The sequence below is a fragment of the Euwallacea similis genome, chromosome 20 (genome assembly GCF_039881205.1).
Source record: "Euwallacea similis isolate ESF13 chromosome 20, ESF131.1, whole genome shotgun sequence".
Lineage (NCBI taxonomy): Eukaryota > Metazoa > Arthropoda > Insecta > Coleoptera > Curculionidae > Euwallacea > Euwallacea similis.
In genome coordinates, this window is record NC_089628.1 from 2,121,580 (window position 1) to 2,148,018 (window position 26,439).

Consider the following 26,439-nt stretch of genomic DNA (forward strand, 5'->3'; position numbering starts at 1 on the left):
TGTTTCCTCTTAAATTCGATTATTGGGATTTTCGAGAAGTGGGAAATTGAAGAGTTCCAAAACTCAGAGATAGATCTTAGGGTTTTGTTAATAAAGGTAAAGGGCAGTTCCTGGGGTAACCAATTTTCACGAATGCATTGTTGCCAGCACGGCCAGATCCACATTAATTAATTATCAAAATTGTCAAAAGAAACAAAAGCAAAACGTTGATGGATTCTAACCTCAAAGACATAGGAAAGCTGCGAAGCTTTAGAAATAGAAAAAATCTGAGTTTTTATTTGAACCAAAATTGGAAATATTATCCTTTTTTCTGACCTTGTATTATCGCATTCACATCCCTGTATTTAAAACTATATAAACGAAACATGGATTTTCTACTATCGTATTACACAGACAAGATTGCCGGTCTGGAAGGAAACATATTTGAAATGTTTACCCAGTTTTACAGCTTTGATTTGTATGTATTTTCCTTCATTCATTTTTTTTTAACTTCGTTCAATAAACCTCTAATACTCCTAGATCCCCAATAAATTCATGGCTCAAAACGCACTTCCAGAACAAAGTGTTAAAGGATGATACTCAATCAGTCCAATTTCGCCAAGAGGGCAATCAATGTTATGCTCGTAAAGAACTTGTAAAATGTTTGCAACTGTACACGAAAAGTATGTGTTTTGCTACACTAAACAGTAAAGAATATGGGTTAGCTCTAGCAAACAGGTCTGCTGCATTTTTGGAGTTGAAAGAATACAGGGTAAGACTTGGGCAAGAGTGATCTGAAATCCATAGGGAAATTAACATAATATACCCATCTAAATTGAATTGGGTGGAAACAGGATAGCCCGCCACTCCAACCTTAGGTCTGTTTTGGTGACCCTGAACTAATCTGCCTATAAGGGGTATCCAGGAATGGCATGCAGATATTCTGGGAGGCAGTTCCTGAGGTTAACATAAGATGACTTTTCATTTAAAACATGTAGTTGCGAATGCTTTGTTATTGAGACATGGGGTGTTCAAGTTTTAAATATTTTGAAGATTTTGCTTCCAAACTGCTTCACTTTTTAAAATATTAAGTTGAAGTTTTATGCACTTACTAGTCTTTGGAATCACGTCTTGAAAGCCATTATTAAACAACACTTTTAAAACCAATTCTGTGTGTCACCAATATTAATACTCTCTCATATGTTATATCATGTTATCTGATATATTATGTGTATGTAGTATCTGTGTACATGAATTTTAAATGGTGTTTAAAATTTATTTAATTTTTATTGACAATTGTGTTAATTTTGTCTGCAAGAATCTGCTTTTAGGACTGTATAACTGATATAGAATTATGCTTCAAAAGTAACTATCCCAAGCAATTGAGGCCAAAGGTTTACATGAGAAAAGCAGAGTGCTATATTGAGATGGGCCAAAAAGATGACTTAAACAAATGTATTTATGAAGCTTTGAAATTTTTACGTAATGAGAGTATACCTGATAAAGGTATTTGCAATTCTTTTTATATGGCAAATGCCAATATTGGTTTGTTTTACGAGTTATAAGTCAATAGTAATGTTAAATTCTTATATCCTTTAACAACTTTTTAAGTTTATTTAATGTGAAGATTTGCATTCCCCTCTTAGTTACATAATTTTCTTCTCTTCATTTGTAGATAAATTCATTTCAAAGTTAAACGAACTTAAGGCATCACCTCTGAAAATGCTGAATACTGATAATTCTAGAGAGAAATCATATGATATTCCAGCATTGGAAGAGGGTGAAAATGAAAATTTCGCCTATGCCTCTTCTAAAATAAAAATGAGGTAAGTAAAGCATCTTCATCTCTGTTTATTTAAGGTCCTTTATAATGATTTCATTCAATCAGATGAGAACACAGAGAATGTTCAATAGAGATTACGACACTTAATTAATAAATTATCCTTTTAGTTATGACAAAACCCGTGGTCGACATGTTGTGTCCACCAAAAATATTAAACGGGGAGACGTACTCTTCGTAGAAAAAGCTTTCATATGTGCCCCTGTATTTAAGGATAACAAAGAGTTTATTCCTTTCAAGTGTTACTATTGCCTGAAAGATGTTTTGAGTAGTGTTCCGTAAGTCCCTCCTTGATTTTATATCGTCAACAGAATCTTTTAACGTTTATTACACGTTACAGTTGTCATTCTTGTACGTTATGTATTTACTGCAATGACAAATGCCGATTAGTGTCGTGGAAAGAATCCCATAAGTGGGAATGCGAGGGAATGCAAGCAAACATTTGGTATGAAATGGGCATTGGCTTCCCGACATTTAAATCTATAATGAAAGGAGTGAAGTCCGGCTTTCGGTGCATAAAAGGAGACCATGAGGAAGACTTGAAGCATTTTGGGAATAAACAAGACAACTATCCCTATTTCAGCAGGTTGATGATACATATTTATAAGAATAAAAATGCAGCTCTATTTTTTTTAGTAAGTAAAGGTTTTATTTGGCTTAGAGTCTAAAGGGCGATCGTTAAAAGAATCTTGAGTGAGCGTTCATTTCAGAGGCATGTCTTGGATAAATTCATCTGTTATTTATTGTTAGTGTCAAATGTTTGATGGTAAATGGTTTAATCAACGCCCTACGTTTATGGTTCACAACCTAATGCAACCTAATTTTAACTTTTAATTGTTTTTAGGTTTCAACAATAGTTGTTACATATCTCAAGAACTACACGGACTTTTTCGTCTGGTATTTAAAACAGGAGAAATGTCCAAAGAAAGATCTGAAGGATTTAGAGAATTTTATCGGGGGCCTTATTACTAAGCACATCGCTCAGATGACTTGCAACTCGAGCATTATAGAGCACTGGACATGCAGCTCCAGTGAAATTTTGCTTCCTGATGTTCTTATTTCTACTGCCTGCGGAATGTTTCCCTCAGTTAGTATTATGAACCACTCATGCCGGCCGAATGTCTCAAATTTGTAAGTAGACTGATCTTTAAAAAAAAACATCAAGTAGGTTACCTATAGTTCACTGCCTGCTGCGAGTTTTTCTTTAATGATCATGTGTTATATAGCGTAACCATTTGAAAACTTACAATGGCTATATCTAAGACACAAAAAACTCATATTTAAGGCCAGGTAAATGTGTTTTCTTCTAGTTTTATCTGTGATACTATCGTAGTCAAAGCATTAGAAGATATAAGTGAAAACCAAGAAATATTCAATTGTTATGGTGTTGATTATCGAACGACGAGCAGAGAAGAAAGACAAAAACTATGCAGAAGTTTATATCACTTTGAGTGCAAGTGTGAGATATGCAGTGATGAATTAAAAGAAATGGTAAGTATGTTCGTCATAAGCGACAACTTTTACCATTCACCATAAGAAAGTTTTAGACTTTTCAAAAACGTCTAGAAATTTTAGTTTCATGACTTTATATTGTCATTTTGGTACAAAAACTCGTTGTTTCTAGGATTTGTTGGATGGCTTTAACTGTCCCGAATGTAGAGAATCCATCAAAATTCTACCTGGTGCCAGTGTTGCATCGTGTCGCATATGCAAGTATCAACTTTCTGCCAAGACGCTTAGTGTAATGAATAATTTGGGTGAAAAATGCCTTGAAGGTAAGCTAAAAGATAATTCTGATGAAGCTGAAAATTTCTACTCAAATAAATCACTAGAAGAATGTACAGGATGGGCAAATTTAGATATTTAAATAGAAAACCTCTGAACTAATCTTCTTTGGAGACAGGTCTAGAGAAGAGATTAAAAGCTTTGTGCTCGAGCTAGAAGTTCGATTTTGACGATACACGATAATTTTCTTTTATAATTTACGTTTAAATATTAAGTACACACTTTTCAGCTATGAATGTGAGTCCGATAGAAGCTCTAACGACATGCCTGAATGTAAAAACGAAAATTTTATATAAACATCACAAAGATTTCGAAGATTTATACTATAGACTGTACGACTGTTACCTTGAAATGGGTAAGTACTACAAGTATTATGCTCACTCATTTAGATGTTATAGTAATTATTAAGTTTTTAAAGTAGTGATTGCTTATTTTCCTCTTTAAAGGGGATACTCAAAATATGTTAACATATTTCCAACTCTATCTGGAACATGAAAGGGTCAGAAGAGGGAAAAGCGCAAGAGCCGTGGGAGTTAGGTTATATGAGGCTGCATTAACTATCTTGCATTGCCTGAAAAAAAATCATTTGAAGAGCTGCAGTAATCTCATGTAAGTATCAAAAGATGGTAAGGGCACTATTATAAGTTACTAAATAATGCATGATAAATTTACTTGTTCACACTATCACTTTTTTCCTAATTTATATAATATATAAGAGGAATAATTTGATTTTTAGGTCCTTATTGCAGAACGTTAATGGTATGATAAGGGAAGCCAAGGATATAATAAATTTGTACTACCCGCCTTACATTACTAACAAACTTAATAATAAGATAAAGTTTATACAAAATAAACAACTGCAGTAAGTAGTTTTACCGATGGTTTTATCTCGATTCTATCTGACATCAAGTGTTTCAAAACAGATTCTTTGATTTTGCTCATTGATTTTTATGCGTTAACTAAAGAGATAATTCTCCGTTCAATTCTCTTTTTTTTTATTTGCATGTGATTTCTTAAATTAAAAAATTTTGATTGCTACTGGTTGAAAGCGTTCACCAGTAAATAGCGTTGAATTTCGGGTCTTTAGGTCGAAGATTAGTGTTGGGACCAATCTCTTTGTTCCTTGTCTGTTCATCGTCACTAACTTTATTAAGGTAATAAATATCAATAATGACTCAATAAGGTAAGATGCAAATGTATTAGATTTAACTTGCTTTCGATGAATTTTTCTATGAACCTGAGAAATCAATTGACCTAGATTTGACGCTATTTTGTTACATAGGGACAAAATAATCCTGAAAAGCGATACTAATTTTCCAGCAAATTTGGTGATCATGGTCAATGCTTATTTCCTTGGGTTTACACAATACTCCAATACTCGTTACCTACTACCTAACCATCTCATTTTTTAAACTTTATTTATTTGTACCTACTTATTCTATAGATGGATTACTAAGAAAATAACTTCCTTTTCGATTATTTGTCCCGTTTATTTTAAGGACTAATTTTCTCTATGTTTGTCTTATTGCTTGTCGAACATTGTTTTGCTAATTTTCATTCTGGGTTTATAATTAAATATAAAATGAAGTATTAAAGCTTTTCTTTAATTATCCACGTAATTCAGTGACAAATTCTGAAATATTCTGATTGGTCTCCTGTGAATAGCAATTTTTTTCCAATTAGAAAATTTATAGTTTTGTGTAACGAGTGGAATTGCTTCGAACAAAAGTGAAGTGAGGTCCAGTGATATGATACACTGATTTAAAAAAACGCAAATTTCAATTTTTTCAGCCAGGTTACCCCTTCGCGTCTATTGGGATTCACGGTTCGCGTTTCCCAGGATTCTCTGGTTGCGTCCTACTGGATAGGGTCGACAGGAATTATATTTAGTAATGCAGGAATAAATCAATTAGACTGTAACCGTCTGATTGTGGAAAAAATAAAAAAGATATTCATCTAATAAAATCATTTATTCTCTTTTCAGTTTGACTAGATCTTGAACTTTTTACCCGCTTTTTGTTAATTAAACAGGACGAATAATAATAATAAAACAAAAAATATGTATAAGTTTGTAGTACGTAAAATATCCTTTGAGACCAAAAATAGAGTTAATCTTTATAAATTTTCTTTAGGGTGACCATGCTGTAAACATACTATTCAAGGGAAAGAGCTCTTCGAATTGAATGTTAAGACTAATTATATAAATAATAATCATACAGGATGGTCTCCAGCGAATGGGCCAAACTTATCCACATCTCTGCAAAAATATTACGACTTTTTTCAATTTTTGACTGTCAATTTCTGAGATATTTAATCATAAAGTAATGGTTAAATTGGTTATTGCGCCATATGGAAAAATCCTTCCAATAACCCATCTCCGAGCTTTCCACTTTTCTAATCTAAATTAATTTATTTTTGACTCTCCGACAATAAGTGCCTTCATCTGACTAAACAGGCTCCCCTTAGCCAGCCCACATGTGGCACCTTTTCGCAGATCCGCGTTTGGTCCACATGGCGTGTACATTTTCCGGGAGAGCAAGGCTGTGTTTGAACCCTTTGATAGTCCTTGGGGACCTTTTGATATAGCCTTATTGGAGCCTTGCCATTGAACGTAATTTTCCCTTAAAAAAATCGTCAATTGTAAGAACTTACTATAGATAACTGTGACTTACAAGAGAAGTCTTTGATTTGGACCTTTGGATAGTGCGTTGTTGTGTCCCGAAGTACTACATAGATTGTCCGATTTGTAGTCGTCCGGGTTATTTTTGCCTATGACTCTACTGTATCTGTTTGGGTTCTCTTTTTTGGGCTCACATTTTAACAGCGACTTTATTGACTGACGGCTTTGGGTGATCGGTATCTGGCATTTCGTGTTTGAGGACGGTAGGGCTCCATCTAGCTCTGAGGCTGACTTCCTAATTTAGATAAGGGTAGCCAGTAAGTCGGTTATAAAGTTAGAGCAGGTGCTTACTCTTTGTAATTTTTCCTGATTTGCATTATCTCGGTGTCTTCCTCCTTTGTAATTTTTAAAATCTCGTTCGCACGACGTTCGTCGAAGTTCACGCTCTCCAAGGCCATAGCTATTAGGTGCTCTGGGACATCTGCATATTTATCCCTTAAGCTTTGTTTAACTGGAATAATCAGATATTCAAATTAGTATTTGCTTCAAGAATCCCCAATGTTTTCACTCCACTTTTTTCTTTGTCTTCCACCGTCTTTGTTTTCATGGGAGGATTCAGAGTTTTGGCCTTTTCGACCGGGATTTCTTGCTTTTCTACGGTCTTCGATTTAGAAGTTGGCGTCGCAGACTTCACCTTTTCCTTCTTGCTATAGCCCATCTCGCTCAATCTCTCCGAAGTCACCTGAATGCTGTTGTCGTTATTTTGCAGGCATTCCAAAATTATCGTTTCGTCTGCATGTGGGAAAATCGACTTCATGTACCTACAACTACCTAGCGTAAGGGAAAATTTTACGAGAAAAACTGAGTAAACAGAGAAAACAACAAAAGTGAATAAACATTGAATTTTGACCAGTGGTTTATGGTCGAAAGCACCACCTCAGTTTCAGTTTCGGTGACGAGTGAAGGTTCCCAGCACTCCGGAACCCCTGGGTGCCTATGCGTGATCCAATGTAGGGACTTCCCGCCCTTGACAATGTGTCTTTGATGTTAATGTATATGTTTCTTTGAGGTGGTGGTGTCGAGAACGGCCCTGGGGTCGTTATGGGGTGCTTTTCGACTTGCAGTGCACTAATGACCAGTGCTTCTCTATGAAGGTATCTGAAGACATGTGGCAAATAAACGAACAACACGTAGCATTGATACACACATTATACACTTACTTGTTGAGTAATAGCCGTATGTGGGTCTCGGACACTGTGGGAAACATTGCACCAATTTTGGCGACGGATTCATCTAAGGCTGTCGAAGACTTCGAAGTTGCAAGAAAAATGTCTTGAACTTTGGCGCTTCGCAGTTTTAATGGACTTCGGGTAACGATTTTGATTTCCTGAAAATTCCATCATTGAATCGCCGAGACTGAAGAGTTGGTCAAAGATAGAATTTGAATATGTTTACTTTTCATCCTTTAAATTAGTGACAAATTGTTAATAGACACCCTGTATAATTAATTTCATTTTTGAAATCAGAATGATTTTCAAGATGATCAAAAATGTTACGTCTATGAGAAGATGCGGCAGCGCATACTTCTGATGGCCCCGATTTTTTACCCCCCTGTGGGAGGTAGATCGACTAAGACCGCATATCCTGTGACTTTATAAGATTACTAGAAACTATTGATGTTAATAATAGAAAAAAATTAAATAAAACAATAAAAAATTTAGTTAAATTAAAAAATTAAAAAAACAGATGATCAAATAAAATAAAAAAGTTGAATACAAAACTTCTTCCGCATTTTCAAATCAAACTTAAATTATATTTATTGTATTTTCATAGGTGTTGCTGTACCTGACTTGGGACGGAATTGGCTAAGAAAGCTTCAATTGGTGGTGGGTGATTCGGGTATACAGAGTTCCTTCTAATTTCTGGTGATCTGTGCAGGATATGTGCCTGAAAATAGTGTGTTTACTGTAGAGCATGTGCAGTTGAAGAGCGCAATGCAATTTTGAGAAGACATTGAGAATAGTTGGTAACTCGACAAGAACCATGTGTGAACGTGCAAAGACTTGAAGAAACCCTCAGCAGTTAAGTCGTAGCAACTTAGCACCTACCTGTGTCGGGGCATGTTCAGCTGTTATATTAGGTGAGTGTCTTAACGCTCCTTGTAGTTCTCGTTGTTTCGTCCTCGGGTCTTCCCAGGTGGTTGTTTTGCTGTAGTGATGAACATAATAACTAAAAAAAAAAGATAATTAGGGACATCTACGCACCATGAGATCTATCTATAAACTCACTATCGTCCAGAATTCTCATCATATTTGGTATGCCATCCGGGAGGTAAACCGTTCTGGAACTCGGTCATTGCAACGAAATAATCCTGTTTTCCCAAATTCTCCTTAAACTTTACAATATTCCTGACACACACTATTGATTTGTTTGCAAACACGGAGGCAACAGCGTTGTCACTTGGGGTTAGAGTTTCGGCCTCAATTTTGCTCCCCCTTTGCGAAGGGATGAGAAAGTAAGGGAGGGTGGATGTTTGGAGAAGGCGTGGCAACACCAGGGGGTCGCTATATCGTGAATTGCGCAGTTGGAACAGACATGAAACCATCCAATTTCCCTCCAAAAGAATGTGAATGGATTATTAATGTGGGGGAGAAAGCTTAATTAATTGAAGTGCTGGGGATATTGGGGCAGAAGTGGTTAAGATCGATTTGTGGGTTCTTTTTTCTGATCCGCACTGGTGGTTTGTTAATTTTAATTCTGTTTCATTGATTACCGTCAAATAAATTCCCGATGAACAAAAAGGGGACGCAGAATTTTTTGGATTTTTGCGCTGTATTTTTACTGAAATAAAAATGCGATTTTGTTCATTTTTGCGGTGTGATTTCAATCGATCCTTCCTTCCATTCTCTTCCTTAAAGGAAAAATTGGACTTAAATATTATCTTCTTGTGTTATTCCGGATTACTTAAGTTTTGTCTCAATTTTTCATATGCTTTTTTAACATATTTTTCTCGACGCGGCGGCAGTGTTCCTGAATCTATTCAAGGCCTATTTGCAGAATGACAGATATGGCCTTATATCATTGGAAGGAGTAAAAAATACGCAACTTTTTGACATTAATTCGGTTCAACAGAGAATAGAAGAGAAAATATTTGAATTAAGCCCACGTCTAATCCTGCCCTGTCTGAACTTTAGGATTTAGGGGTAAATAGAGCACTGCTAGTGTGATGTAAGAACATGAAAGAGCAATTCTATTTGTCATCTGCCAAATTTCTGTTGGTGCTTGTCACTTCATTGCTAATTCCACCTGTCGTTTTTCAAAGTTTGAAATTTTGTTTTTTTATTTTAATTTTGAATTTTCAAAGAAACACGAATTTACAAAAAAATAAGTAAAAAAGCCCGTTTGCTATGGAATTGCTTAAGACAACACACTAGTTTCCTTGAAATAGTGCCTTTGACAATACAATGGACGACCCTGCGGAAAAGCCTTATGTATCTGTAATCAAGGTTAATGGTTGCCCCATTTTACCCCCTTTGGTATGTGTGTATTTAATCTGCTAACTCCTCACGCTTCTCTAACTCTTCCTTCAGATCACCTCAGAATCACGCAAAGAGCTATTGAAATACAAACAACAGGCAGTTCGATTGGAACAGAGACTGAAGCATTTTCGCGATCTTAAACGCAATTTTAATGAACTGCTGCAATTCAAAAACAGCTCTGCACATATCACTGAGCCTCAGGCAGGTGCCTTAAAAAATTGTGATAAATACTCTTGTGTAAAGCCTTGGAAAACCAGCAAATTGAGCAAAGCTCTTTTAGAAGTAACACAGTTTAATGGAAGTGGAGTTAAAACCATTTGTTCAAATATAAGCTTGGTTGATGGTAGTGAGGGCGAGACTTTGCTTAATTACGATGCTGAACGTTTGAGAATTAGATCTTCTCGCTGCAAGAGTGAGTCTCAAGATAATGGAGAACCAATCAAACCCAATGACGAGACATCCCCAAAACCACGTCTTATCAGGAGCAACTCATACACTTTAGACAGTCCCAGCCCTGTTCTGTTAGAACATCTTAGAAATAATTTAGTTCCAGCTTACAACACAGAGAGTTCAAATATCTTGAATAGCACTTCTCCAAAGACTAACAATTCAAGCCTTGATAATGATAAAGTAAATCAAGAAAATCCTGAATTAACTTTAAATTTAGACAGTCCAGATCAGTCTGCAAGAACAGTAATTGAAGAATATAAATCACCAATAATTGAGGTTTATCAGACAGATATCTCAGTTCAGCAGATTACAGTAAATACAAATGACAGAGCTGTTAATGACAAAGAAGCCAAGGCCGAAATGTTTTTCAGTAAAAATCCATTTCAAGCTATAGAACCCGATGGGGAGCTGCTGAATGTTTTGAAAGATATTCCTGATGAGTATGCACAACAAATTATTGATCTTTTGAAAAAACAACATATAGAGCAGAAGCAGAGGCTTGAGAGGTATGAAAGAATTCAGGGAAACAATGAAGAGTTGGAGTCTGTCAGATCTGATTTCAGTTCTGAGTGCAAGAGTGCCGAGAGGTAAGTGTAATCTAAATATATTTTAATATGTGTCCTATAATATCACAAAATTCACATAGGCTTAGCAATGTATTTGTATTACAATAAGAAATTGTTTCTCCACTACTAACTTTAAAAGACATCAATATTGGGTTTGTCGAATTATTATAAAATACATTTTCTAACCCCTTTTCTGAGAACTCAACACTCCTACATCTACCTCCTCTACTTAACTTACTTATTTGTGTTACTACTTTATAATAACTTGTGTTTCAGCACAAGTAATCTTGATGTTCCACTACAGAAAGTCCACACACAATCTAGAAACTGTGATAATTTGAAAGATCTAACTCCATTAGAATATAGCCGCACTCCGAAATCAATTAAACAAGTACCCAGTTCTTTAGAGAATAGGCCAAACACCACTGAATCATTAAACAGCAACAACTCAGCTAAACCACCAAGTGAAACTTTAAGACGTAGCAGCACATTTTCCATTTCTCCGAGTCAATCGCTTTATTACAGTTTTACAAGCGATAGTGACACAATAGCTTCACGATTGGTGCCCTGTAGTAATTCAATAGAAGAAAATAATGGTCGGGATTTAAAAGAGATTGAACTTGGAGTACTTCGGGAGAAAAACGGCTATTTAGAGGGCGTGTTGAGACATGAAAGCAGAAGGAACATTAGCAGGGAACTTTTTCAAGAGATTGATCCAATTACCAATAACGCAATAAGACAGGTAAAATGAGTTTCGCACGTAAAAATTTTTAACTTGATTAATATGTTTATAGGAATGGGCTGCGAGCGTTATAGGTGCTCACGTTAGAGGTTATTTGACTAGAAGACTTCTCAGAACAGAAAAAGTTCAAAACGTAATTGGCACTATAAAAGATGTGCTTGTGTGTGCGCTTGAACTGCATCAGTCTGAAAATATAGATGAGAAAGATGTTGAACTGCATAGGAGACTTATAAATCAGGCAAGTGATGTGCTTGTAGCAAATGGCTCTGTGTTTTATGTCTTAGAGCAATAGATTGGATTATTTCATTGATGCTTTCAAACATATTTTAGTTGTCTGCGGCGTTATACTCTTTCCACGAAATCTTCTTCGATTTGTCTATTAAAGAACAAATGTTAACCATATCAGTGGATCGACAAAGAAAACTAGAGAAATACAAATGGCCGCGACCGGGTAGAGGCTCGATGCGCTCAAGATCCGCCAACACGACTGTTTGATTTCCAACTTATCCGCCCAGGATTATGTCCAAACCATCAAAAATGCAACCAAAGGAGTACTTTTAAAGATATGCAGAGAATTGATCTGTTAGTTTAAGTTTTAAATAGCTCGCACTTAAAAAGATTTCATACATTTTTAGGGATGGCGATGTTCTAGAAAAAATATCGATGTTTTAATGTGCAAATTGAAAGATCAAATATGAATTTCCTACGATTTTTCTCACTATAATTTTTTTTAAGGAAATTAATTTATTGAAAGCAGAGCTTTGAAGGAACCACACATTACATAATATGAGAGGATAATATATTTCTAATTACCATTTAAAAATATAATAGCGATTATGAATGCATGGATCTTGCTTTTTCCAGAAATAATGTCTTTAACTTAAATTTCTCAGTACTTACAGTCCAAACGGTGTCTTTCCTTATAAGAAACCGAAGAGAGGCGCTCATATGACGCAGAAGTTCCTACGACCTTCAATTGGCAATGGGCACTGTAGATGGATTTTTTTATTGATACTAGTAATGAATAGTCTTTAAGTTCGTGACAGGCTGTGCTAAAAAGTATTTGAATCCATCTTGCAACTCTGAGGTATTGTGAAAACAATTGCAGTGGCTCGAAAATCGTTTCTTCACTGTGATGATTATGAAAAATCCCAAATTCCTTCTTACTTATTTCGGTCCTCATCTTCCTGAACATTTAAGTTGAGAAATTTTAACGTTTACGCAAAAATAGGTGCAATGTGTTACATTCATTATACCATTACCGCTGCCAATATTACTAGGCCTAGTTTAATCTTTTTCTTCATAGCCATCTAAACATATCGTTAGTCGATTTCTGGGGAATTTGTAGAATTGATTCACTCTTCAAGATCTTTTTTTTTTTAATTCCCAATGATCACTTTTGCGATTAATGAATCTCAGATCGCCATCCTTAAAATGCTAAGTATTTTGAAAAAGTAGGTGAGTTTATTCATATGCACATTTTATGACCATTTGACTGAAAGATGTTATGTATTTTTTTATATTTGAATGATTTACATTAATAGTGCTTCTTAAAGATTTTTTTAAGAAGTTCTCATTGTTTTAATTCATGAATGGACGATGTCATAATCGAAAGTTACAAGGTAGGTACTTCAAAGTAAGAGTTCATTCGCAGTTCTCACTGCGGATAAGTGATGAATTAAAAGATTCAATGACGAAGATAATAGTTAATTTAAAATCTTGCGAAGCACAGTTTGATCATAGATTAAATTGTTACAGCCTACATGGAAACATCTGTGATATATAGCACAAATTTTCTCATTCTTCTGGTCTATTTGGCGAACCAAATGATTATTGACCTCGAAACAAGATAAATAGTTATGCTAAAAATGCGAACTGATGAATTTAAGTTTACCTTCAAAAACAAATTGTTGTATTACTTCTCTATTTAAGGGGTTACCACAAAACATATTCATCCGACCGTGTTTCGAAACTATGTATTTACTTGTGTTCCAGTAATGATAAACAATTGCACTATAGAACTATATACATGCACGTTTTATGCTCCAAAATTAGAATATTAATAATATCTAGAAACGTTATATAAATATATTATGTATATATCACAACACTATTCATTATCAAAGATGTTTTTCTGCAAATAGTACAACGTTTAACCATCATGTTTCAACAGGAATAAATAACATAAATACAGTCAATAAGGTAAGAGAATTAACAACAAAGTGCAAATTTAAATTTAATGATGTAAGTTTATGAAGGTTTTGGGATTGAAGTTCCCTGATTAGATTCTATCTTAGGTTGTTTAATTTTAATAGATTTAGTTATTTACAAATCGATTACTAGTCATTACGAATAATATGGTATGGAGGGGAAAAGAATATGTCTTCGATAGGCACCTACGTTTAAGCACGTATATCTGAAAGAAAAAAATTTAATTTTTACAAGTACATAAAATGTTCACGTGCGCATAATTAAAGTAGATGTGAAACAGCACCATTTTCCACATGTGAAAAGCAAAAAACGAGCGCTATACCTTTAGAATGCGTGCCACTTTGGGCAGAAAATTTGCTTTATAATTTAGGGAAAATGCATGCCATATTGATATTTATTCGACAATAACAAACCTGATACAACACTTTAGCGCATTTAAAGCATGAGGTGAATAACGCATCGGCTTGAAATAAGCTGACGCGTTTACCGAGTGACATGAAAAACTGCTCCAACTCGTAAGTAAACTCTTCTAAGTATAGACCGCAGTTCAGCCTTTAGGTCGAAGCACATTAATTCGCACAGGTATGGATAGTATTTTGATACATGTACTGCAAACTGAAAAAAAAAGGCATTTCCATATAGGGAAACATTACTGCAGGCCAAATTATTAGTGCGTCATTTGAAATTTTTTGAGAACCAAGAATCTGACCAATGCCAATTCTTTATTCCAACGTTTCTCTCCACATTAACTTGTAGTTAAGGTAGACAGTACATTAATAATTTGACCCTTAAATCGACTTACAAGTCAATTATTTTTAATGACTGAAATGACACTCACTCTATTATCAGGCATTTTCAGCATCCGAGTTAGCACTAGTAACAACAACGATGTCCAAGCGTCCCTATGCGTTTCACTTTGCAGCTCCAAGAAGTACGCAAATGCTTCCTGGCAGACTTCTATCAGCTTTTCTTCTATTAAGTGCCAGTGCTGCCTTCTGCCCTCGTCTCCATACATTTTGAATAATATGCGCAGAAGACATGCCAAACTTTGTGTCTCTTGTTTGAGTAGGTTCGGTTTCACGGATCCCCGATAGCCCACCTTCCATAGCAAGTTCCGTTGATCGTGGTTTACGTTGAAAGCCTTTGCAAACCTGAAAATTTTAGCAGTTGTAGATAGGTAAAATCCTCGTTGAAGTCCCTTCAATAATTAACACGTTTTAAGCGTAACATGATACGTACTTATGTGATTGCTGCAAACATTCTGCTAACTTCAACAAATGCGGAGAGCTCAGTAACCTATACATTCCCTGCTCTTCTCGTTGGCACTCGGTCAGACTTCCATTCCCCGTCATATCAGCTGCTGCTAAGGCCAAAGTTTCTGCATCCTCTTTTTTAGAGGTTGCAGGGTAGAAGACAATATTATCGATTGTTTGTATCAGTTCAAGTTGTACTACACTTTTGATTTCTAAGTTTTTAAGCAACACGTGGTCAGGGTTAGGAGGCTGCTGATCCGAAAAACTAACCGAACGTTTCACAGGTTTTTTAACCTCCAATTCACTATTTTCTATCACAGCGGTCGTTTTCATGGACTCGGGTTTCCATGTGAGTAAAGCAGTTGGTATTGTTGAATCAAAGATATCTAACATACACTTGCACGTCTTCTCCCATGTGTCCTCCGTGAACTTGTGACCGTTGGAATTGACTAGATTTTCTAAGCAGTTGGTACCTGAAAAAGTTCGCATATTATATATGTGAAAACGAAAGTTACCACTTAAAGGAGACACCCTCTTTACGATTTTTACCTGATTTCGCGAGTTGTTCGTTATCCTGTTGAACACACCAGTGCAATTGTGCGTATAGATCCTCCAGCATCAAAGGCCCTAACACATCGAAGTACTGCGTGAACACATCGACTATGGCATATAAGGCGTGATTACACGTCGTGGTCATCCACTCGGCTTTCTCGGTGTGCTTTTCTGGCAGCTTCATATTGTCGAATATTCTGAACAATATTTTAAACAAATCCTTCCACCAATGTGGCTTGAAACTATCCCCGTATGTCTTAATGATCTCAAATAGCACCGTCAAGGCTCGTGTTCTAACGTCCAGTTTACACCTATTCACTACGCATGACAAGGAAAACAACAATGGGAACCACCCGCGTACCCAAACTCTGTCCTCTTCGGTTATCGTTATATCGGTTTCCATGCCGCCATGCTCTGCGAACATAGTGGGTGCAGAAGCTACGTAACATGCACAAGACCGGGCTAGCCGAATAGCCTCCATAGAAGTATCCGGGAACCTGGCATTGCATGCGAATTCTGATAGACATTTGACGGCGTCCTGGAATGAATCTATCATCGAAGGAAACTGCCTGTCGTACAATTCGGATATTATTTTTCCAGTAGTTTGAAAGGCGAGTTCTACAATGACTTCCTCTCTGTCACTGGCAGCTAAGTGGAACACTGAGAAAATATTTTTCCAGCCTGATTTGATGTTGCTGGCCTGAGAGTTAACCATCTGTGCCACGCACCTGACTACCATATCCCTTATAGTGGGCGAAACATTTTTTTTCATGATATGCTCAAATGGACGAAGAAACTCCTTTTGAAACCGGAAATTAGAAAACTCTCCTTTTTCTATAAACTTCATCGACAGCTGCCTCAAACTGTCAACGGCGAAGAAACAGATATCCTCGTTCTTGCTACATCCCACTGTATTGAAGTGCTCCCCTAGCACTTGCCAGATTCTGGACCACTGTAAACGGATTCTACCCATGTTGTAATAAGAAATTTCAACTATTTTCTGAAGGGAGAACATTCGGGGGTGTCCCGGATGGGCTAGTTCGTCTAGAGATACTTGACAGAGGGCTTTGACGAAATCTACTATGGCATCGCCGTCAAGGCGGGTTGATCCGGTAAATATCCGGTCTACTGCCACCACAACGCTTTGAGAACTAGTTTGACCTGAAAGGCGAAATTTATACGTTGAAGGATTGCTGCGAAATACATTATCAAAATTAGAGAGTACATGGCATCGAAAATGCTTCATCTTAATGTAATATTTATAGCAACAAAAGAATTACCTATTCGCTCCTTGTAACTCGGATCAGGAGGCTTGTAACCCGGCCCAGACAAAAATTCAGGCCTGACTCCCGTACCAATAAGTTGGGCCAACTCCAACTGCGATATGCACTTCAAGATATCCAACCAGGACGTTCCCAAGTAATTGCCATCCGTATGGGCTACCATTATAAGCGTTTTAATAGTATCGATATTCTTCGCCTTCATGTCCATTATTGGTGAATTGGCTGTAAGCAGCGTGAACCTCGCTAAAGCCTGCACATAAGCGTCTCTCTCTAATGTCATGTGAAATATACAAGCTATCCTTATGGCACATCGAATTCCGTCTAAACACAGACTAGCCACTTCCGGGTCATCACAGTCCTGTAATCCTACACTGAATGCCGCCAAAAATGACGTCCACGCCATCTTGAACATTGGCCTCACATGCTCTAAGTGTTTTGCTAAGGTAAACGGAGTCTGAACGTGGGAGACCGACTCCATAAGGTTTTTTGCCGCAGAGGAAATGGCCTCCATTTCCATATTAAATAGGATTTTCCTTCGTTTTTCGCTGTTGATTTGCTGTTTGCCTGGCTTATTTACGGTATTTTTCATTTTTATTTCATGGCCGGCAATTTCATCGTAAATCTGCGACAAGTATTCCTCAGGTACTTCCTTGCAGTCAGTGTTGCCTCTGTTCAATTTGATGTATTGTTCCTTGGTCATTTTGTTCTTCACTTGAGGGGAGTGCAGGTCTGTTGTTAACATGATAATGGAAAATCCCAGTACGTAAGCTGTGTCCGCGCTTGAGAAAAGACCGTTGTTTGGGTTGCATTCGCAGTATCTGCTCGCAAACTTTTCCATTAGCCTGAAAAAAATAATGAGAAATGTTGGAACGGGGAGTTCTAAAAGCAAGGAAATGGCGCTTACCGATCTATCTTTTGCGCTTCTCCAGGCAATCTAAAGCCATCCAAAAAATGCCTCAAAGCAGCGACAAAGTCCAACTTAACAAAGTCCATTTGGTCGACATAAGTGTACATAATTTCCTTGTTGAAGTCATCATTATCGCCCAAAAAATCGCCGATATTGGTTTTATCCAGTCTTTCTTCGGAATGTAAAAATTTTGCAAGTTCTTCTGAAGTACTGCCTAGTAGATTATGTTCCTGTAGGTAAGTTATGCCCTTCCGTGGTTTTCTATTGAACATATCAATGCCGGTCTCCCAAACCTATTGAATATACTTGCCTTAGAATCTACCCCAATTACAGCCTGAATATTTATGTTTGGGCAAAAGTAAAACAAATTTGTACTCACTTATCGCAAAATATACAGAAAGTTAGCACTTCCATACGACTTACTTCTTTTTGTTGCTTTAACACCTCCAACTGTTCAGGTGAATCTAAAACCTCTTTATTCCCACTATCGCTCGAATTCAGACTATCAGTGCTACCACCATGGCTTTTCAGCGATACGTTGTCTGTTTCTTTCGATTCCTGAGGCTCGCCCACGGTGCTTTGAAGATTTGGATTTACGTAAAGATCTTTGCTCCACTCCACCATACATTTCAGAATAGACACTAAACACTCTAGGCCCCGAAGTTTCATCGTTTTTTCCTGGTTGGGAGACGCGCCTAATTCCTGTGCGTGTCGTCCTAATACGAAGCAACCATTAATATAATATAACAAAATAACTTTGATTTACCTTGTGCCACTTTAAATAGATCATTAACAAGCCGTTCAAACAAGTTGGCGGCAGCCAAATCACAATCATAGTTAACGTAAATATCCACCACTGATTGGGCATCACCACAAATCTTTGTCAAAGCCTGGATCACCATCCACTTATGCTCAAACGACGAGTTCGATGTTTCTAAGATATTCAGGAAAATCTCTTTGAAAAACACCTCAATCTGCATCTTCAAATGCAACTTGAAATTGGACAATAAGGCTAAAAATATGGCTAGAGACAGCTCAAATACTGTAGGAATTGAACTGACGCCATTCTTGCTTAGAGCCACACAAAGGTACTGTTTTATCGCGGTGATGAACATTTCGTTTGACCGAAAAACTGGACCCGCATTTTGTAATATCGACAAAAGCAGCTGCAACGATAGAATTTTAGATCTGAGTTCGTGAGATTTTGGATCTGGGGTGCCCTCAGGGAGCGGTTTCATAGATAGTTTGCATAAGGCCCGGAACACTAAGAAAGCGTCTTTCTGAAGTATGTGAGTAAATTTGGCAGTAATTGCAGAATCGTTCTCGCTGTTTGTTGTTAAGCTTTCCTGTGAGGGAATTCTGAAAAAAAAAGAAGTACTTGAGAATTATAAATTTTCATTTGATCTCTGGAAACATTGTACCTTGTAATTGAAGAGGACACGCTCTTAGTTTCTTCAATAGAATTAACAGATGTGATAGATCCTGATGTATTTAACCTACTGTCCACATCCACAATAACATCATCAATGATCCTGTCCAAAATTTCGACAGCCATTTTCTCAACCTCCCGAAGATGTTCATCTGCTACACCATCTTTATTGTCCTCAGAAGTATCACCAACTTTTTCTCCTTCTTCTATGTTTATAGAACTCTCTTTTGCAAATTTTGCTTCCCCATTAGTTATCACAGGGTTTGTGGTAAACTCTGAAAAGCTTATTGATAGAAAATGTATAGTTTTTAACTTGAAAGCTTAAACAAATACTTTCATCAGAGTGCATCTCAGCTTCCAGTTCCATTCGGGTAAAAATTACATTTAGCATTTGTGTTAAAGTAGCTCGTGCTGTTGTTTGATTTACCAAATTTTTGCTAGCAAGGAAAATGTTATAGCAGGTCCTGACTGCCAGTAGCACGGTTCCTTCATGAACCTCAACATGTTGGCTGGTTACTACTGTTAGGAGAGCTTTAATTATTTGTAGCTGAACACCTGAAAAAAATGGTGAAGTAGTTTTACCAAATTGTGTGAAGAACTTCTTAATAATGCTGTTGGTTATTACACAAATAATTTTACAAGGGAACTTACCTTCATCAGTTTGTGGTCCAGTAAAACAGGCACAAATAGTCTCAACAATCCTATCAATTAATAACTTTCCTGGAGTGGTCGAATCCGGAACATTGGCAGTTAGATGCCCATAAGCAATAAGTTTTTGTAAACAATCTAGAGCTGTTGTGACAATCCTAGCAGACTTGCTTTGGCATGCAAGTTCAAAAGGTAGAAAATATTTTTCGGTTGTCAAGGCATTTGCTTCACCACTGCGAGGTAAAGGAAGTGCATCTGAAACTCTCTCACTTTGCTCGTCATTTGAGGGTTGTTGTTGGCTGGTCTCTTTCTTTAGTTCCTCTAAGATATGAATCAGAATAAGTTGGAAAATGATTTCAGTGTATGGAATGCAATAGACATTAAGGTATCTTGTTGTTAGGTAATAGGTACTTGGGGCAGTAAGCCATTGAAATACTTATATGGATCTACATGAAAACAGAAACCTTTCACTACAAACCATACAGTTGAGGTTAATTTATAAAAGCTGCTTAGGTATGTTGCTATGTGGTACCTGTATTTCAAAATACCTTGAACAAAATTCATTACAACTTCTCAGCAATCAAATTAATTAATGACAGGAAAGGATAACACGAGACGCTGTAGAACTAGGGAGGAAACATACCTAAAGCAGCCTCACATGCCCTCTTTAGCTGAGAGTGATGAGACCTCCGAATTTCCTTGTCATTGAGAATCTTCTCCAATGCTCTTAATATGAACATTTCTCTGGTTTTACTGTTTGATTGCATTTTTCACATCCATTTACATTTAACAACTGAAACCCTTTAGCAGGTCCAAAGGGGATTGCATTGTGTGTGACGTGTAGCCAAGGAAAATGTCGCAAGACATGTAAAGGAAAGTGAAATGATTATTTTTAGATGCTCACTTGAAGGCTTAATTTTTATATTCTCACACGTAGACAGTTTATACTGGTGATTAATTAGTGTAAATGTATTGTTTATTCAAATAACTTAATTAATTTCCATTTCGTGTTCTTCGTACGTCAAACAATTTGTTTATTTTCTTTGAAATTTATTGTGTCAATGTCAATTGGAGTATGTCAAAATTGTCAATTGTCGCAAATCAAAACTAAGGATGGAGTAGTTTTCTGGAACTACTTTACTTATTCCCTTTTTTCGATAGTTAAATTCGATAAGAAATTCAATTATCGATACTGTGAAGTCAATACTTAGACGAGACAGGGTTGGATTCAGTAGATTTAAATATTCAAAACAGAAATTAATTTTTCTCCGTGACCGAATTAGATATTTTTATTCTATCTTAGATATTTTATTCTTATCTTCATTTATAGAAAAATAGTGTGTTATTAAATTTTCACATTGAGCAAATCATACTATTAAACTTGCATTTATTAATAATATTTGTTTAGTATCATCTTCATAATATATTACAAAAATATCCTTAAGTAATTAAGTCGCCTTTATTATTATTTAATATTTAGTGGTAGGTATTAAGCTTTTCATTGTAGATTTCTTAAGGTCGATTAGTTCCGCCCTTCAAACTCTTTGTGGCTCTACGAATCAGCACTTTTATCCTCTCATCCAGACACTAGAACTAGTATCTTCCATTCTTCTCCCGGTCCGAGTACTTCCCCGACAATTTGCTTACGGAGTACCGGTCACTATAACGGTCATCACCGAACTTTTCTTCAGCTTTATAATGAATTTCCGGCGATGCTCCAATAGTTTTGGACCAGTGATGCGTCCAATACAATTCATCCGGGTTCACTTGACTAGGTGTTTTCACATCTCTACAGACTACCACGCAGTATATCAGGCTTCCGATGAGGGTTACGAAGCCGACTATTAGAAATATTATCCCAAATACCCTGAAGGGAGACAGCTGGAAAAATTCTATTAATGGTAAACCCCAGAAATACTTACCAAACAATGACCGGTTCGAAGAACTGGATGACGATAACGAATCCCAAAGTCACCAAAATGATCCCCAGATTTAATAGCAACATAAGGCAGCACATGCCCTTGATGTTAGGGCAGAAGGGGTTTGGAGCAGCCATGGTCTCCACGGTCATTCCAGCTTTTCTGGACCCTCTTCCAGTTTTGACCGTACTCCTGCTGGTTCTGCTAGCAACTGAAGGAGCCGCTCCAGATCGATATGAATAATGGCTCGACGGTCTAGCACGTGAAGTTCGACTGAAGAAATGTTAAGGTAATTTTCCTATTTATAGATCAATGGGGTGCCCAGACGCACCTGAACTCTGAAGGAGCCTTATAGGCCCCACTGGTAACGTATATGTCTGACCCCGTGTCGTCATACCTGCTACCTTTGCTTAAAGCCGAAGGGGCTCTCGAGGAGGAATACCGGTTTTGTGGGGGGCTGTTATTGGCGTATCCAGTGCGGTTGTTTCGTTCGTTAACTATTGTATATGGCTAGAAGTTGCCAGGATTAGTAGCACTGACAGAATAATTTCAGCAAATCCTCACCAATGAAGTATATTCGGAAACGGTTCTGTCAGAAAGAGCTCGATGGCTGTCCTCACCATCTGAGTAAGCTGAGCTCCTGGTAACGTGGACGGGAGTGGGAGAGTCATGGTTTAGAGGAGATGCGATGTAATGGTTCTTTCCAATTTTTCGAACCATGTCTGGAGACAACAGCTATGACTTCGTGGGAATTGATGACGCGATAGCGGTATTCTTCATTGGTTCATCTGCAAGTAAGGAACATGCTGCGAAGACGTTCGTTGCAAAAGCAGAATGTTTGGTATTTCCACCAATCCGCAAGACTGAACTTTAACACGTGACACGTCATAATAATTAGAAAACAAAAGTGAATTGCAATATGCGAAAATCTACGATACTACCCACAAGAAAAAACAAAGTTGCTGATGGTTGCCGAAAACAAAATATCGGATTTCAAATATGGCATCGCCACCTTGTAGAAGAGGAAAAGTTGCACGATCTCTCTCTCTCTCTCTCTGAACGTGTGGAAAAGTGCTGCAGCTTTGCGCACTCGTCAGAAAAAAAACAAATAATGTACACAATATCCCGTGCGGTAAGTGGACTTTGCACACTCCACTTACCGACCGAAAACAATTTGCAACACATTTCATTTAAACAAATGAATCAATAATTAAATATCATTATGATACAATAATTACTATGCAAGTAGGTCGATGTATGCAAAAATTACACCCAACTGGTGAACGACCATTCAGAAATGACCCGCATTGTTCGCCTAAAACACCAAGAACCAAGGAGAGAAAGTGGTCCATTTTAGGTTGAAAACTCTGTTATTTCTCATTAATTTTGTAACCGTTTTATTTAAATGCGTACTTCAATCCCATTATTAAATTCGAATCTTCTTTTGTGGTACCCGAGAGAGGCGGCAAGAAAGCATGTAATTATGTATTTATGTTGCGTAAGGACGCTTTTCGCTATCTTAGCAGTGCTGATTGGGTTTTTCAGATCTCTAACTGGAAGAATTAAGTCGTCGCTCGAGGTATTTGAGTGCGACCAGATAAAATATTAAAACATAAAATGCCACGCAAGAACGTTTAATTACTCAAGAATCTCTTAAAACTTTATTACTCAACTATTAGAGCAATTAAATTTAAATGAATTCCTCATTATGCGGTAATTCTTCGCACATCATTAGGCGAGTTCAAACATGCACCTGAGAAATAATCGCTCTCTGAGGAAGTTCTTTTATTGCCGTTTCTACATACTGATTTGCCAGAGTAATGGTCTGGTTAGCGTTTTTCTACATGAACTACAGTTTTAATGTTTGTTTGAATAACGGCGTTGGCATTATAATAGATAAATTAAACGTTTAAGCTGTGAAAATTCCAGTTCCTGTTTAAAGCTGTAAATTTGTGTATTTCATATTCTTAAGGTTATTGCCTGAACGCTGGAGTGCGTCTTTTAGTGTTCTGTTTATTGGAGGAATTTATCTTGTGGCAGGAATTTTTCCAGTTCCTCGGAAATTGCGCCTCCTCGGCCGTATCTGCTCAAGATTACGGAAAATACTTCGACAAATTAATTATTTATCAACGCCCAAAAGGAAAAATGCGGTTTCGCTAGCAAACTTGAACTTTGCGCCTCACACTTTCTCCAGTTTTCGAGATGTTTGGTAAAAATTTGGTGTTCGTCTTACTTCCAGTTAAAGTTACTCATACCTTGGCCCAGTGGCCTTTAGGGTATTACCTGAACCCATCCCAACTTTACGTAAATTTCTCCTTATTTAAGCTGACTTTGAACTACCCTCCTTTTCTTGATGATCTCGTAGGTGGAAATATTTGAATTAGTGGCCACAAAAAAAATTACACGAATTCCTCGGGTAGCAAGGCCTTCTCGAGGTGGAAAAAACTAAAAACAACTACCTACTCGGGGAGCATTGAACCCTTACCTACAATGAATTCTTCCCGATCACTTCGCAGGGCAAATACTTGAAATCGAATAACTTCCACTAACCCCAGTGATTATCGGAGGAGACTAATGAATGGGTGATGTGCAGGAAAATGGATTGGAGGCGGAGGTGCCTATCGCTTAACGGCCGGTAAGAGCTCCCGAATTGACACCATTCGAATTCTTCATTGGGGCCGTGTAAAGACAATTTACAAAACGATAATCTGTGTAGAATATCCCTTTTCGATTGAATTGGAAAACTCAACTTAACAATACCCAATATGAAACATGAATGTTTAAAAAAATTAAAATTAATGAAAAAAAATGAAAAAAAATTGGAAATATAAGATAAAGCCAAACGGTTTGATGTAAATAGAAACCAAATTAACCCCCGGAGGTGGCTATAAGTGGTTTTGGAGCGTGAGAAGGTAGAAGTACAAATATTCTCCTTGAGTGAATATGACTAGAATGTTCCTAGGTAGAAGTGAAGAGCTAGGTGCTTAGCACATATTAATTAAATTAAAAGAACGTGTAGGAAAAAGATACGAAACAAGGAAAATGAAACAAAAAGCGCATCCTAAGAATTTTCATTTGTCCGTTTATAAACGTTAACAGAACACTGAAAGTTAGCGTGATTGCTTAGAGAATGAAGGCTAATTAGTTCTCTATATCTAAATGCAGGTCTCTGTGATCTGCACTCCTAGTTCTCAAGGATCCATTACTTGTAAGCATTCTTACCCAAGTGAATTATTACGTGTAATTTTATTGTCTCAGTAATATGAGGCCTACATATACAATTACCCTTTACTGTATTATTTGGCGGTAAACTTTGTTTATCCTCTCGAAATTGGTGTCTGAGGAATATTTTGCCTCCTAGGCTGAATCGTCGCTCCTTCACCTTTTTTACACGGATTTCACAAGACTAAGAAGCCCCGCGAGTCGCAGCTTAGAGCCCATACAAAGCTCTTTTATTCCGAAACGCAATTATTGAATTATTCCTCTCATTAAACATTTATAAAACTCATTTAGGCATCTCGTGCGTTTTTCTTCGGCCATTCCGCACACAGCCTCTTTCCATTCCAGGATGCATCACATCAATAAAACATATGGCGTGTTTTTGTAATGAGACTAAGAAGCCTTGACGCGAAGCAAATTAATATTAATTTCAATACATCTTCATGTTTGAATGCTGTCACCTGCGAAGCTGCCACCGGACGAAGGCTGCGGAGCTGCGAAGCACCAATCTGAGACCGCTCGGTGCTCCTCAAGTACGTCTTGAAATCAATATAATTGTGTGTGTGTGTGTTTCCTGAAACATCTCGTTGACCTTCATTGAACGGAAAGCTGAAAGCACCAAATTCGTCCTTTTTTTTTTGCTTTGATGCGGGTACTGAACGCCCTGAGCTGTCGGAATTTGGTGCCCAGCTGCAGCTCTCTGAGCGTTAACACGGTTAGGAGTAACGTGAGTTGAGATACGCGACGTAATAGCGTCATCGCCTAGGAGAACTGCTAAAGGCGTAAATGGTGTTAAGGTACCAAGGCAAATTCTTGGCATTCCTACGTACCGTCGGCTGAGGACCAGCTACGAAAGCTCCTTCTTCGGCGGAAATTGCCCATAAACTTCACACATATCACTAAGTCATAACAGCCATGTTTGCCGACTAAAATCACTCTCACTTTCGTCACTAGAGGTCCGAAATACGTGCGTAGGTACTGCTTTGCACGCGCCTGACCGTCTTGGCTGGCCGACGTTTACCTTACAAAGGTTGGTTTAACGTTAATCTCAACAACAAAATCGGCGTTGGTCGAGTGGCAGCAGCGTGGGGAAAGCATTGTGGTTGTGGTTACGTCATTCAACGAAGGTTGACAAGTGATTCTACTGAATAATTCGCTAGGCAAATGTTTTCATGGTTGGCCGAGGAGGTTCTTGCGCCGTTTTCGGGTCGGTGGCGATGGCTTTTTGTTTTTTATTTTTTTTTTGTTTTTGACCAAAACAATTGAATTGCGGGGCCCTCAGGGTCGGCCTCGACCGAAACGTCACTAAATCCATTTCTCTAGCAGATTTTTTACCACGCGTGTGGGCACAGGTTTAGCGGGGCGGCAGCCTTTTCCACCGAAGGAAGTCAATTAAATTTTATAAGAAAACACATTTAAGTCAGATTGGTTTTTCGCTTCCTCTCGCACGAAAAAAAAACCACGAAACTTGACTTAAAACGCTGGGCAGTGGCTCAA

At 37.4% G+C, this 26,439-nt stretch overlaps 5 protein-coding genes across 9 annotated transcripts; 2 read left to right on the plus strand and 3 right to left on the minus strand.

Annotated features, from left to right (window-relative positions):
• The first annotated feature begins 226 nt into the window (after nucleotides 1–226).
• On the plus strand, nucleotides 227–8,908 carry LOC136415610 (SET and MYND domain-containing protein 4-like). 2 transcript variants are annotated; one of them, XR_010752621.1, is made up of 15 exons: nucleotides 227–457; nucleotides 520–751; nucleotides 1,311–1,485; nucleotides 1,655–1,805; nucleotides 1,930–2,097; nucleotides 2,160–2,454; nucleotides 2,664–2,950; nucleotides 3,130–3,310; nucleotides 3,444–3,594; nucleotides 3,834–3,959; nucleotides 4,051–4,213; nucleotides 4,341–4,466; nucleotides 8,058–8,110; nucleotides 8,163–8,368; nucleotides 8,730–8,908. XR_010752621.1 is itself a non-coding variant. In XM_066400266.1 (13 exons), the coding sequence occupies exons 1-13, from the start codon at nucleotides 366–368 to the stop codon at nucleotides 8,071–8,073; spliced, it is 2,163 nt and encodes a 720-aa protein (XP_066256363.1). In that variant the 5' UTR covers nucleotides 227–365; the 3' UTR covers nucleotides 8,074–8,192. The 2 variants fall into 2 exon arrangements, 1 of the variants encoding a protein (XP_066256363.1); XM_066400266.1 differs by lacking the exon at nucleotides 8,730–8,908 and having other exon boundaries at nucleotides 8,058–8,192.
• On the minus strand, nucleotides 5,556–8,662 carry LOC136415612 (uncharacterized). 2 transcript variants are annotated; one of them, XM_066400268.1, is made up of 9 exons: nucleotides 8,513–8,662; nucleotides 8,333–8,453; nucleotides 8,070–8,171; nucleotides 7,445–7,611; nucleotides 7,161–7,382; nucleotides 6,798–7,045; nucleotides 6,576–6,735; nucleotides 6,277–6,519; nucleotides 5,556–6,225 (listed from the first exon to the last, which is right to left on the minus strand). In XM_066400268.1, the coding sequence occupies exons 1-9, from the start codon at nucleotides 8,578–8,580 to the stop codon at nucleotides 6,009–6,011; spliced, it is 1,548 nt and encodes a 515-aa protein (XP_066256365.1). In that variant the 5' UTR covers nucleotides 8,581–8,662; the 3' UTR covers nucleotides 5,556–6,008. The 2 variants fall into 2 exon arrangements, with proteins under 2 accessions (XP_066256365.1, XP_066256366.1); XM_066400269.1 differs by lacking the exon at nucleotides 8,070–8,171.
• Nucleotides 8,909–9,528: 620 nt separating the features above from the next.
• Nucleotides 9,529–13,083, plus strand: Cp110 (Centriolar coiled coil protein 110kDa). The gene is made up of 5 exons (XM_066400267.1): nucleotides 9,529–9,760; nucleotides 9,815–10,800; nucleotides 11,056–11,521; nucleotides 11,574–11,759; nucleotides 11,852–13,083. Exons 1-5 carry the CDS (start codon nucleotides 9,689–9,691, stop codon nucleotides 12,014–12,016), a joined length of 1,875 nt encoding a protein of 624 aa, XP_066256364.1. The 5' UTR covers nucleotides 9,529–9,688; the 3' UTR covers nucleotides 12,017–13,083.
• A 399-nt stretch (nucleotides 13,084–13,482) lies between these two features.
• Nucleotides 13,483–20,848, minus strand: Sec71 (ADP ribosylation factor guanine nucleotide exchange factor Sec71). Its single transcript, XM_066400484.1, has 13 exons — nucleotides 20,448–20,848; nucleotides 19,808–20,125; nucleotides 19,490–19,711; nucleotides 19,149–19,431; nucleotides 18,494–19,086; nucleotides 18,151–18,443; nucleotides 17,725–18,020; nucleotides 16,818–17,662; nucleotides 15,535–16,698; nucleotides 14,972–15,458; nucleotides 14,571–14,883; nucleotides 14,146–14,347; nucleotides 13,483–13,937 (listed from the first exon to the last, which is right to left on the minus strand). Exons 1-12 carry the CDS (start codon nucleotides 20,569–20,571, stop codon nucleotides 14,216–14,218), a joined length of 5,070 nt encoding a protein of 1,689 aa, XP_066256581.1. The 5' UTR covers nucleotides 20,572–20,848; the 3' UTR covers nucleotides 13,483–13,937; nucleotides 14,146–14,215.
• A 325-nt stretch (nucleotides 20,849–21,173) lies between these two features.
• On the minus strand, nucleotides 21,174–26,022 carry LOC136415476 (uncharacterized). Of its 3 annotated transcripts, none has more exons than XM_066400061.1 (6): nucleotides 25,773–26,022; nucleotides 25,404–25,713; nucleotides 22,288–22,511; nucleotides 22,055–22,233; nucleotides 21,727–21,996; nucleotides 21,174–21,671 (listed from the first exon to the last, which is right to left on the minus strand). In XM_066400061.1, the coding sequence occupies exons 3-6, from the start codon at nucleotides 22,441–22,443 to the stop codon at nucleotides 21,398–21,400; spliced, it is 879 nt and encodes a 292-aa protein (XP_066256158.1). In that variant the 5' UTR covers nucleotides 22,444–22,511; nucleotides 25,404–25,713; nucleotides 25,773–26,022; the 3' UTR covers nucleotides 21,174–21,397. The 3 variants fall into 3 exon arrangements, with proteins under 3 accessions (XP_066256158.1, XP_066256157.1, XP_066256156.1); XM_066400060.1 differs by having other exon boundaries at nucleotides 25,404–25,716; XM_066400059.1 differs by lacking the exon at nucleotides 25,404–25,713 and having other exon boundaries at nucleotides 25,773–26,021.
• Between the last annotated feature and the right edge of the window lie 417 nt (nucleotides 26,023–26,439).